At 41.4% G+C, this 12,975-nt stretch overlaps 1 protein-coding gene across 2 annotated transcripts in view; it reads left to right on the forward strand.

Moving 5' to 3' along the window:
• The window catches only part of LOC147635431 (ARM repeat superfamily protein), a 75,192-nt gene extending 65,819 nt beyond the window's left edge, over positions 1–9,373 (forward strand). For both annotated transcript variants that reach the window (XM_086802691.1, XM_086802692.1), the window contains 5 exons: positions 1,800–2,079; positions 2,189–2,419; positions 6,657–7,217; positions 7,985–8,117; positions 8,309–9,373. In XM_086802691.1, coding sequence (XP_086658817.1) covers positions 1,800–2,079; positions 2,189–2,419; positions 6,657–7,217; positions 7,985–8,117; positions 8,309–8,565 — 1,462 coding nt within the window. In that variant the 3' untranslated portion in view covers positions 8,566–9,373. The remainder of the gene's footprint in view (positions 1–1,799; positions 2,080–2,188; positions 2,420–6,656; positions 7,218–7,984; positions 8,118–8,308) is intronic.
• Positions 9,374–12,975: the final 3,602 nt, after the last annotated feature.

Consider the following 12,975-nt stretch of genomic DNA (forward strand, 5'->3'; position numbering starts at 1 on the left):
AACAAGTTATGTTTGTCGTCTTCTTTTCACTCTCCTTCTGTGAAGGCATAATTCCCTTGCTTCAATGTGCCATTCCTTATATCTCTTTGCTTTGAATAGCAATCTCGAGTCCACTGTCCCATCTTGCCACAATAGTTGCAAGCATCTTTGTTGTTTTGTCCTCTTTTGCCATTATAGCCTCTTCGATTTGAGGATTGTTTTCCACCTTGGCCTCTTTGAGTGTTCCTTTGACTTCCCCTATTTGAGGAGTTCTTATGGCTATAGCTACCTTGGCCTTTTTCGAAGTTCACCTCTTTGGCCTTGACGTCCTCATCCTTGGCCTCTTCCTCGGGCTTTTCCATCACCAGTATATAGAGCACTTTCATCACTCCAATCTGCTGTTGATAAGCTTCCCCCAAGTATCTGTTCTTCAAGAATCATCTTTGCCACAAGTTCATCAAACTTCAGCAACCGATCTCAAGATAAAAATAGATGTTCTGAACATCTCGAAGGCTCTTCCAAGACCTCTAATGCATATCTCTACCATCTTCTCGTCTTCAATCCAAGATATTCATCAAATCTGCAGGTGACTTGGGTAAAACAAAGATTAAGCATTCAATGTTTGGTCAAATCTAGTGTTTCTTGGCTTAATCCTCTACTAGACTAATTGCTATTGATGGCCTTGAAAGGATTTGAGCTCATTTGAACTCTAAGGTCTTAGATTTAGACTCCTTGCTTACTCTGTTTTCTGCACACAAAATAGAGAATTAATTTGCTAATCAGTGATTAATCAACACTAATCACTATTTTTTGGTACAATTGAGGGTTCAAATTAACCATTAGGTATCTAATACAGATCCTTATAACTTCAGATTGCAATTCGGAGATGGTTTGATACTCCAACCATTCCGTATAGATTTGTTATCCTTGATTTAATGTAATTTTTGGTAAAATTATGCTGATAAATTTGTGGTAATCATCATCTTGCATTTACCCCTTTGTTAATGCCTGAAAATCACACTCAAATTCAAGATTATTCATAGCCAGAGTTGCATTTGGGAATGTGCATAAGTATGAATGCTATATGCTTCTCCATTGTGTCCAACTCTTCTTTGAGTTGTATCTTGTGAGATTTTGACACTCTTTCAAACATGCTTGAGACTTTCTCCCACATATGAGTAGCTCATTCACAATGCTCAATGTGTGGAATCATTGCTTGACTCACTGACTAAGCAATAATTTTCATCACCTTTTTCTCCCTTCAATTGCCATGCTTTGATATCAGTTTCATACTCTCTTCGTAAACTCTGTTGAGTTTCTCGGGGTTGATCATCTCTCTCTTCAATTTGTGTTGGTGAGCTTGGGGTACTCAATGTCCAGGAGGGTGAGGCCGTTTGATGCTCCGACGTGCGGTAGCATGATGCAGGGTAACTGGTGGAAAAAACTGGTGATGGTAGACTGAGATGGGTGCTGGGGTCGAGGATCTTTGAATAGTAATTCTCTGTGTTGTAACTTGTCGGATCTCCAACAAGAAGAGTCCGAGACAAGGCTGATCTGGATACTCCATAACATGGCCCAAACCCCTCTCTGAATAGGCAGTGTATTACACATCCGGCTTGAACTTGTATAATTCAACAAAACTGAAACAAGGCTCTATAAGCCTCCTGATGGCTGATGAGAGAGAGAGAGAGAGAGAGAGAGAGAGAGTTCTTTCAATGCCTAATAGGGCTACTGGTTGCATGGATTGCTTAACTCATATGAATTCAATATTCTTTTGTTTGCCTTATCACAAGATTTACTCTTCTTTTTTTACTTGGTAGTTATGAGCATGCAAGTGGAAGAGAAGCTGTGCTTGAAATGCTGCATGCCGCTATTATCAAGTTCCCAGTTCAAGCTATTGACGAACAGTTGGAGACTCTTTTTCTACCCTTGGTCACGAGGCTAGTCAATGATGATTCAAACCAGCTTAGAGCAATGGTCGGGACTGTCTTGAAGGTCTTGATGGAAAGAGTTAGCCAGCGATCAGCACAACGGATGCTGCATTTCTGTTTCTCTTGGTTGAAGGGAGTTAAGCAGCAGCTTTGGCGTGCAGCCTGTCAAGTATGTTGCATTTTTCAGCAATTTCTATCGTCTTGGTTTCTATAGTCTCTCTCTCTATCTCTTTGGTTGTTTCTATGTGAGTACTGATTCATCAGCCTTACTGTTGCAGGTGTTAGGGTTTGCGATTGAGATCATGAAAGAAAAATTTTTGGTGCATCTGGAGGAAACCTTTAAATCTAGTGTTGTGCTACTGAATCATGTACTGGAAGTCAATGGTGCAGAAAAAGATGCAACTAGGGCTGTAGGATCTGTGCTGTGGCAAGAGACATATTATATCCTTGCAATGTTTGAAAAGTTGCTTAAACAGTTTCCAGATGTCTGTCTCAGAGGAACTTTTGAGGTACCTCATCTATCATTACATAGATAGATTTCAGAGTGTGTTTCTGTATTTGCAAGCACAAAGTACTGTAGCTACTTCTATTCAAGAATTGGAATACCAAGCATAAGTAGCACAGCTGTATGGTGTAGCAGCTCTCCTACCCTAAATCAAGCCTTTCCTGCCCCACTTTTGCATGTTGTGGCTTAGCTACCCAATCCCCACCCCTCACCTCCTCAATACACCCACACGCGCGCACACACACACACGCACGCACGCACGCACGCACGGCGGGTACGTCCGAATAGGCCTAGGCTTAGGGCTAGGGACGTGAACTAACCCCCAGGTTAGGGTTGGGGCTTAGATGGGTGTGGGGACTTGGAGGGTTTACATGTGGGCTAAGGGCGCTAGCAAGATGAGGTCTAGATTGGCTAAGAGTTCATAGTTAATACCCTATGGCTAATAATGGCTAAAAGCTTATAAATTTACCTGAAAAGCTTGTAAGTAAAGCATACAAGTAAAGCAAGGGCTAATAATAGCCAAGTTATTGCTATATAATTGACCTTGGGGGCATTTATGAGGTATTGAGGTATCCACGTGGTAGACAGAAGGGCTACGTGGAGCGTTCAAGACCTCATGGCTATGGAGTTGCAAGGTGGGTGGTTTGGCCTAGTGGTATGGGAGGCTAGGTTGGGGCCATGGTATGCATGTGAAGATGTAGCTAGCCCCTATGCATAGAGCATGGCTTGTAGGGCACCACGAGTATGCTTGACATCAGCACACACGGAGTCTTATGTGCGTGTGGGCAGAGGTTTGGGCCGCATGAGTAGGTCGGACAGAGCTTGGATAGGTCAAGTAGATGGAGGACTGGAGAGAAGGTGGAGCATGCGTAGAGGCTCGATTCACACATAGGGATGTAGGGGGCCGTGTGGAAGAAGGAACGCTAAAAAAGGTGTGAAGGAAAAGCGCGATTAAAAAAAAGTATAAATGGTCTTTTTTTTGTGCATGGTCATATTGATCGAGCAATTCCTAAATATTGAAAGCACGCTATTGAAGTTGAAGCGACCAACTATATGTTGATAGAGGGCCAGCTCTACAAAAGAGGCAAGAATGGCAACTTATGTATGTGTGTATGTGAATCCGATTACTTGAGAATTTTGACTCATGCACATGTAGGTGTTGGTGGTGGACACTTTTTGGGCAATACCACAGCTAAGTTGATTAGGTGGTCTAGGATTTGGTGGCCAACCTTAGAAATCGATGCCGAAGAATATGTAAAACTTTGTGACGATTGTCAAAGGGCCAAACCTCCCATCACAAAGGACAATATGCCAGATCTTCTTGTAGTTACCATTTTTCATTGCCTGTATACGCTTGCCTGTGCATAGATGCTTTTTTATCAGCCTTAGGCAATGCCGCTGTGGAAGCACCATGTGGGGTTTTGAACCAAGGACCTCATGGTCCTAGTCAAACATCTCTACCACTTGAGCTGTTACCTCATTGGCAGAGGGGGCTTTGTTTTAAGCCCTAGCTTTCATGGAAAGCACAAAACTAAAGCAAGGGTGCTTTTTAACTCACTTTCCCTATAAATTCAGCCTCTCCTTGCTTGTTGGCTCTAAGGGTCTATGCATGTCATCTACTCACTCTTGGTCCTCAAAAGCTGAAAACTTCATCTCAGCCCTCTCATCCACCCTAAAAGCCTTCCTTTAAGCTTTCATTTCCTGCCTGCCCATAACCGGTCATCTTTCTTTTACAACTTTTCTCCAAGTTACCACACATGTTTATGTGCATTTGAGATATATAGAGTCAGTGGCAATAATTCCGTGAAGTCATCCGGCAGTAATGACATGGAGTTGGTCGACAATGAGGACTTCGAGTAAAAGTGATGCCATCGGGATGTGGCCAGGTTCTTACCCGCCACCAACTGTAAGGCTAGAAGATAAATAGGCATGTGGCTGGAGGGTGGATAGTGTCAGGCTCAAGGTTGATGGTGGGTGCTCCATGCCTTTGCCAACGTATGACTGTGGAGTTGTCAAGTAGGTGGCTTTTGCTAATTGGGATCCAAGTGTGCATTCGCACACACATCAGTGGGAAGAATGGCTCAATAGTCTTAACTTCACAGGCCCTAAGTCGTGACACTTATTTGCAAGTACTTTTTTATAAAACCCATAATTTATTATAAGTAATTTTCGAGATCTTTGCCGAACTGTGATGGAATATAATTTGTTGCATGATCTTACTTTTTGACGTGAGTGGATAGTTCTTTTTGAAAGGGTGAAGAGATCATACCAAGTTTTACCATGGATCCTTCATGTTATCCAAATAGCCACTAGGTTGCAGGTAGGAGGCACTCTTGGCATAACCCAAGACATGATGCTGAGTAAGGCAGGCTTGTGGTGAGGGTCATAATCCAAGATGCCTAGGTCGAGGTTTCTAGGTGGCTTATGGATAGCGAGGAGAGCTGACTACGGAAGCCAGGGAGAAGGATAGGGGTGTGAACATGGTGGTATCCTTCATCCTTGACTTTGCATGGATTAGATTGACCCTTGAGTTGACCTAAGGTACAGAATTCGGTTGCTTCAAGGCTGAGTTGTAGGGGGGAAAGTTGGCCATTCTACCAATGATCATGCTTAAGGGGGGTTTTATGTGGGGAGTGCAGTAGTGGTATGGGACGCTAGAGTGTATTCCCATGTAGGACCTCGTGAGGCTTCGTAGGATTCTTGTCTAGGACACGCCATGCGTTGGTATAGTTAACCTTTGATAACTTAGGCTTGTGTTCTTATGTATTCATCACGAGAGCGTGAATAGGAGGAGGAAAGTATGTTACGTCCTGATAGGCCTAGGGACATGAACTAACCTAGGTTAGGGGTTAAGGCTTAGTTGGGACATGGAGACCTAGAGGGATCACACATGGGCTAAGGGCACTAGTAGGATGATTGGCTAAGAACTTATAATTAATAGTCTAGGGCTAATAATGGCTAAAAGCTTATAAATAAAGCATGAAAGCTTATAAATAAAGAAAGGGCCAATAATAGCCAAGTTATTGCTATATAAGTGTGACCTATGAGTTATTGAGGTATCCACGTTGTAGACATGAGGGCTACCAAGCGTGTGCAAGATCATGGAGCTGCAGGGTGGGTGGTTCGGCCTAGTGGTATAAGACGCTAGGTTGGGGCCATAGGTACCAAGCACGCTCGGGGCAATCAGACTCAAGTTCGGGGGTGAGTCCAGAGGACTCTATGGTTGGGTGGTGAGTTGCTAACCACAATCTATCGCGAGCATGCGATGTGTATGACATTGGGTCTATGAAACCTCGTTACGGTTTCGGTTCTAGGCTAGTTGGTTGATCCTTGGGCTTGGTCTGAATTGCCCCCCCCTCTTTCCTGGGGGCAACACTGTTGGTGTTGCATTACATACTTGTTATGAAATTGGTGGTTGAAGGTGGTAATTGCATCAAAAATACTATTGCTAAGCTAATGCCGATTTTCTTTGTGGGACAGCACATCAAGCTAATCGCAAACTGAGAATTGTAGGTCCTTACAGACAGATCCTGGCACATCTGATGGGCGAGGGTTGTATGGGGGAGATCCCCTGCCCATAAAGGATGAGTGGGTGAGATCTTCCCTTTTTATGGGCAGGGTTGTCTGTAAAGACCCTTAGTCTTTATTCCTGCTTTAAGATACATGCAAAGGCATCACGATGAGGAAGTCAGGGTCAATGACATCCTCATTCACGTTAAACAAAAATATGAGTTTCTGGAATCAACGAGCAGGCTATTCTGATATTCTACATCAATAACTCATGATTATCTGCTAAAGGGTTCTAGAATGCAATAGCAGGAACTACTCAGTATATTGCACAGCTGTATGGTGTAGCAGCTCTCCTACCCTAAGCTAAGGCCTGCCTACCTGTCTTTTGCATGGTGGCGTAATAGCTCAGCTGAGGCTTTCCAGTCACTTAGTTACACAGTGTGCTCGCATTACATATTTGTTGTAGGATTCATGGGTTAAAGGGTGGTCATTGCATCAGAGAAACAGTAATTCTTTGTGGGGACAGCACTAGAGTCAACTGCTAGGGTTTTCACAGAGATCTCCATCCCATCCAATGGGTGGCGGTTGAATGGGGGAGATTCCATGCCCACAAAAGATGAGCAGTGACATCTATCCTTTTCACGGGAGGAGTTGTTTGTAAAGACCATTATTCTTTTTTCTGCTTTAAACAAAAAAATAACCACTATCTGAATGTGAGCTGGATTTTTCAGGGATTGTGGGAAGTGATATGCTCTTTCTTACTACATCGACATGTTTGGGTGCGAAAAGTATCTTGTCGTCTGTTGAATGTGTACTTCACAGCATGTTGTGCTGGAAATAACAGCACAGGAACATCACCTTCAAGGGGAAGTGTCCAGCAGGCTTTTCTTCTGCAACCAAGCAGGCTTATGCTTCTGGCCGCAGTTCTTTGTCAGTTACTAGATTCAGAGCTAGACGAAGGCTTGGCTGAGCTGATTGAAAAGAATTTACTTTTTGTTTCTTTTACTTTGCATCATAATTTCTTTGATGCAAAGGGGAAGCTTTCATGGATGGATATGGTCAGTGAAAGTGATGCTTTTACACAAGCTAGAGTCACAAAAGCGATAGGCATCCTCAAGGTGCATCTATTGATTTCAAGAGAAGGCAAAAAGTCTGCTAGAGACCCTACCAAGAGAAACAAAGAAGTTGTAAAACAAACTTACGACGGCATCACCACCAACACCAAATATTACGGTCTTTTGCCGGTGTTCAAATATCTGGAAAAAGTTTCACTGCAAGCGAATGATCTTCAGGTGACTGCAACATCGATGATCCTCTTGTTTTCTGCCTCTTTGTTGTTCTTTCTGTTTTCAAATGTGTGGAGCTAGTGATTTTCTACCAGTGGACCTCCTTTGTCTACTGTGCATGTGTGTATGCGTGCACATGTTTATTTTCTCCCATGTTTTCCCTGGAGTTAGAGCTTCGTCTGTATATGTCTACCAATTTTTAGCAGACTGCATATTTATTTTAAGTCCTATTCCAACTCAAGGCCAGCTGATTGATGGGATTTTGTTTTTCTATCCAAAGCAGGACATTAGTTGAACTAGATACCACGTGTGGGATTGTGTCGAGGAGCCCCAGGCGCGCGGGGAGGGGGGGGGGTCATATCTGCTACGGTTATTAGGGGACGTGCAATTTTTTGAGGTTTTCATCCAATCTGGGGCCAGCTGTTTGCTAATATTTTTTTTAAAATATCCGAAGTGGTCTTACAAACTAGCTACAGTGGTGTTTGTGGGGAAGGGTGGGGGTTGGATGGTGGGTGGTAGGTCTGCCTTCCACCTCTGGAGAAGTGATAGAAACTCAGTATATGGACTTATCTTTATGCATGAATCTGCACGCACTCTGGGCGCTGATAATGTGAGAGGGGATGTGATAGCATGTATTTTTTGAAATAAAGTCAATTTTGTGTTTTTTATAAGGCCTGCTGTTTATTAGCCATTTCCATTTTCTAGTTTTGGCTGCTTCTGTTTGTAGACTGCGGCCATGGAAAAAGTTCTCATATTTTGTTAAAAAAAAGCAGATGAAGACTGTGTTTCATCTGTACGAATCCTTCACAACACGCCTTGGTAGAGATGGAGTGCGACCGTATTTGTCAAGCATGCTGCTTCCGTTGTACAGAACTGCAGAGGCCGTTGCTGCAAAAATAATCTCAGGTATGGCCGATCTTATCAAATGCCATGCATATCATTTTCCTTGACCAGGCAGCGGGCACTTACCTGAGTGGCCACTGTGCCACGCTGCCCAAAGGGGGTCATAGTTCAATCCCTGACATAATACTCAGCTATATGCATTTGGATATACATTTAAGTGGTCTAATAGAGAAGGTGCTCATTGCTTTGTGTAGATGATGTGAAGAGTCTTGCTGAGAATGTATTGAATCATGTCAGAGAGACCATTGGTACGGGAGAGTTTGTGCTAGCGTATAATGAGACCAGGCAAATGACCAAGGATGTCAGGGAAGAGCGCAGGCGTGCCAAAAAGCTGAAGGTTCTTGTAGACCCTGAGGGTCACGCTAGAAGAAAGCTCAAGCTCAATGCCAAGCGTCAAGCACAGAAGAAGAAGAAGAAGAGAATGGATATGAGGCAACAGAGCCGGGGTTGAAAGCAGTTGCATGAGTCTTATGAAGTACAACGTTAGCAAGCTATACGGGAAAGGTTGCCCTTGTTTTGAAGAAAAATGAGTAGCCAAGGGATGGAGCAATAATTGAGGTCAGCCTTCATGGAGCCATGTGTGGAATTGTATGAAGTATAAGTGAGGTCGTCTTTGTATATTAGGCCTTGAAATCAGCTGGTTTTTGCTGTCACTTTTGCAGTGTGGTATAGTTTGTTACCCCCTAAATGAGTGATGAAAATCTGCAGATAGTCCCTTGAACACTGCCCAAAAGATCGTTTCTTTATTAAAGAGAATACATTTGAAAAATCAAATCACAAGCCTGGAAGAAAGGAGAAAGGGGCCAGTGTGGGCAATAAGACACTCGGAAGACGTGCAATGCCAGATTGAGCCGCCTGGTCAATATGAGAGGCCAGGGCTGGCTCCAAGTGCATAGTCCTCTCTTGCATATAGCCCAAGAGTGCATTCAAAGCGCAGTCCCAGCATCAACCCGACTACCACTTTTTTTTCCTGAGTTGAGAATTCTCAAACGTGGACATTGGTTGGTCATGTGACACTCTTTTGTGATGGAGGTTTGGGAGTGCATAAATGGCTACTTGATTAACAGTGATAGCTGCAATGTCCAGCCCTGGATAGCGCCAACAATCAGGCTTTTGGAAAAGAAATTCAGTTTGTGGGTTTTGCCCTTCACTTTTGATCATGAATTGGAATCATAATTTGGAATATTCATGGTACTAACTAGTAAACCTTGTCAACAATCATCGTTAAAATGTAGAAGTGTCATGTTTTTTGAGGCTAATTGTTTGGTAAATAACAAGTTAGGGTTAGGGAGGAATTGAAGAGAACACTAAGAAAAATGGGTATAAATTTGACACCTTTCACATGTCTTATGGTAGATGAAATGGCAGCAAATAGCAATTTAAGAAGCCAACCAACCTTAACCCAGCTTTGGGCAGTGGCCTTTAAATTTCCGCAATGGTCCATGCAAGTCCACTAACGCTAGAAGACAGCAAGTGCAAGTGTTCCACAATTCTTTTCAGCTAATCATCTTTGGTGGATTTGTAGCAAGACTACTGGTCAAATGTTGAAGAGTGTAAAATTCTAGTAGAAGTTGCAAGTAGTTTGGTAGCCTGTGTGTTCTAGCTTGACAATTGTGATCCTATAGCTTTGAAGAGCAGGAGCCATTTCATTTCATGTAACCCGATTTCCTCGGCTTTTGTGAGTCTCCTTCACCCACTGCTCTGCTCTCAACTTCCTTGCCATATCACCTTCCTCTGTCTACCCTTCTCTTACATCACTGTGAGCACCATTGTTGGTTTGCTTAGCATCCTCTTGAGGTGTGGATTATAGCAAGAGATGTAGATCAAACATACGATGTTTCTGACAGTTGATGCAAAGTTATCTCATGCCTTGTGGACCTTTCCTATTGTGTTTTGTCATCGACTTGACTCTTGAGTTAGGGCTGGCCAACAACGTTCATCATGTTGCTTAGTACTCTATTCAAAAGAGCACAATATTAATAAAACAACCCTTTCAACACTACTTACATTTATCTCTTCAAAAGAACTACCAAAACCCATTGCTCCCATGTTCATACAGTTGTTGCAAAGTTTTCTCATGCCTTGTGGACCTTTCCTATTGTGTTTTATCATCGACTTAACTCGAGTTAGGGTTGGCCAACAACGTTCATCATGTTGCTTAGTACTCTATTCAAAAGAGCACAATATTAATAAAACAACCCTTTTAACCCTACTTACATTTCTCTCTTCAAAAGAACTACCAAAACCCATTGCTCCCATGTTCATTGTACATGTTTTTTCTCATACAATAATATACTCGATATGCACATGTATACAAACTCAATGGCATCATTACAAAACTCTATGTATCTTTGAATAAATTGCAACATTCAAGCCCTACAAACCAATGATATAGTGTCCCTAGAAGTTCTTTTTGTGGCTTGAGTCTGATCATCGGTACCTTTATTTCTTCATACCCCAAACGCAAGTTGTTTTTGTATATTCCAGTTGGGCAGGATGACACTCGCATCTTCTTCCTCAAGACCAGTGGAGACGCTTGTGTCCTTTCTAAGAACACCTTGGTTTCACTTAGTCTACTTTCTTCTTTTTGACGTTACTTGAACTTTGTTAGTTTTGTATTCTTGATCTTCACTTCCTTTCGCTTTTGGACTCTCCTAGGTATTCAGACCTGGGCGGCTCTTTGTGCTATTAAAGTGGCCTTAGGTACCCAGCAACCATGGCTTCCTTTTTTTGGGGTTCCATTTTCCATTTTGGTTGTTGGTGTTGTAGGTTGTTCTAAATCTGAACTAAGGATTTCTTCACTCTGTGTTTGGGTATTTGGAGCTGAGGAGCCACTTCACACAGTCGTTACTAGTCCCAGAAGCTCATACATCCTAGTACCTCCTAGTACATGGTGTTAGGAGCCACGTATGTCTAGTATCGGCACACATACTTAGCCACCATGCTCCATCCTGTCTGCGGCAATCAATCTAGAGCTGCTTCATTTTTCATCACACCAATCATCATGGCAAGAGTTCACCCATGTTTGGTTGAGAACGGTTAAGATCTCAGACGATCCCATTTGCATAATATTGGATGACATTCACACGACAATCCATGAACACGTGATGCTTTCACTGGCTAGCACAAACAGACCACATATAGACATCACATAAATCTAGTGTCCAAAATAGTAAAACATGATTGCAAGCAATATGCACCATATTCATATCCGAAACAATTTAAACCATTGCAAGCTCGGTGAGACATCACTACTACTACAAGTCAAATTCATTGAGTTGCATATATCTTGGTGAGGTCTTCTCAAGACATCCCTTTCTAACTTCTTGGAATCACACGCATATTTTCTTAGGAGAATACAACTCTCTAATCATGTGGTCATTCCTTACAACTTTAAGATAAGAGTTTTCAGTTATAATAGGGGTCTTTTTAAGGTTAATCTACACAATCTCTCTTATATGAATTTCATTACCTTAATGATTACAATCTCTAAGAGTCTTGTGGCCTTAATTTTGGAATTTCCAAGGATAAAAGGGTTCTTTGTCTATGGTCTTTAGTCAAGAAATTTGATCGTATTCAGAGGATCTTCCGAGATCACGCTAAAGTTGTTTTAAGTCCTAACACTATCTTTTAGTAAAAAATATCGTATGACACATTTAGGCCTTAGCATTGTCTTTTGGTCATAAATATAGTGTTAAGTCCCATACACTATCTTTTAGTCATAAATATCCTAGACACATTTAGGCCTTTAACATCATCTGTGTATATCCTTGCACATCCTCCTTTTTAGAGTAACACCCTTAATTTCTAACTTAATTTCCAACTTTTTTTCTTTTCTTCATAAAAAGAATAAGGGATTACACATCTTGATGGACAATCATTTACACATTTATGCTCTATTTAATGAGAAATTCTAGGAGTTTCTCTCACTACAAATTTGCATAAATTTTATTCTAGCTTGCTTATTTAAATTAAACTAATCTAAATCCATTCTAAGGGTCCTATCCTCCTTGAAATAATAAACCTTTTTATACATACAAAAAAAGGATTATTAGGATAATCTGGGCATGTATACTAATGCTTCTCTCTATAAATTAGGCATGCTAATTTAAGATTAAGTTGATTATTTTTTAAGCTTAATCTAGGTGTACAAGAGTACACATAAATTTACATGATAACCTACGGCCATAAATCTTCATGTTGCGAGGGTATATTTAATTATTTTTAACCTTTGGGCTCTTTGTTTTGGGGTCTTGTGCATAGATTTAATCTATTCTTTTCCAAAAATTAATAAGATATCCTATGTAATTTATCCCTTAAGGAAAAAGGATCTAAATGGTAAAATTATACTAGGGTGGCTTTAGCATGTCTAGGGTAATGTGCATTAAGTTAACTAGAGAATTATATATTTATGTAATTGACTCAATAGAAAATGATAAAAGCCGTTCACTTGCAAAAAATAGACAAGAAAGCACGTAAGTTGTGCATGATATGATGTACCTTGATAGTCTAGCTTTGGGATTGATGGAGATGTTAATTTGCATGTTGTTGATACTCCCTTCCTCTCAAAAAAACACCCTTACTTTTTAGCTCCTTATTGTGGAAAACAACAATCCCCAATGCATAGAAATTGAGTTGGTTTGAAGTACTTTGTAGGTACCCTATGCAAAACCTAGTCTAGACAGTGATTTTACTATAAAGTGTACTCTCCAGCATGCAAGAAAAACTCATGTATTTTAAGGGTTCCTTTTATACTTGAAAATGATGGCTAGGGACTATCAATATACTCTCACATGACTAATGCATGCAGCCCATAAAATCTAATATAACTAGACCTTAATATTCATGCAACCAATCATTT

This window comes from Cibotium barometz, chromosome 9, assembly GCF_041138505.1.
Source record: "Cibotium barometz isolate CiBa-2024 chromosome 9, ASM4113850v1, whole genome shotgun sequence".
NCBI classification, from domain to species: Eukaryota; Viridiplantae; Streptophyta; class Polypodiopsida; order Cyatheales; family Cibotiaceae; genus Cibotium; species Cibotium barometz.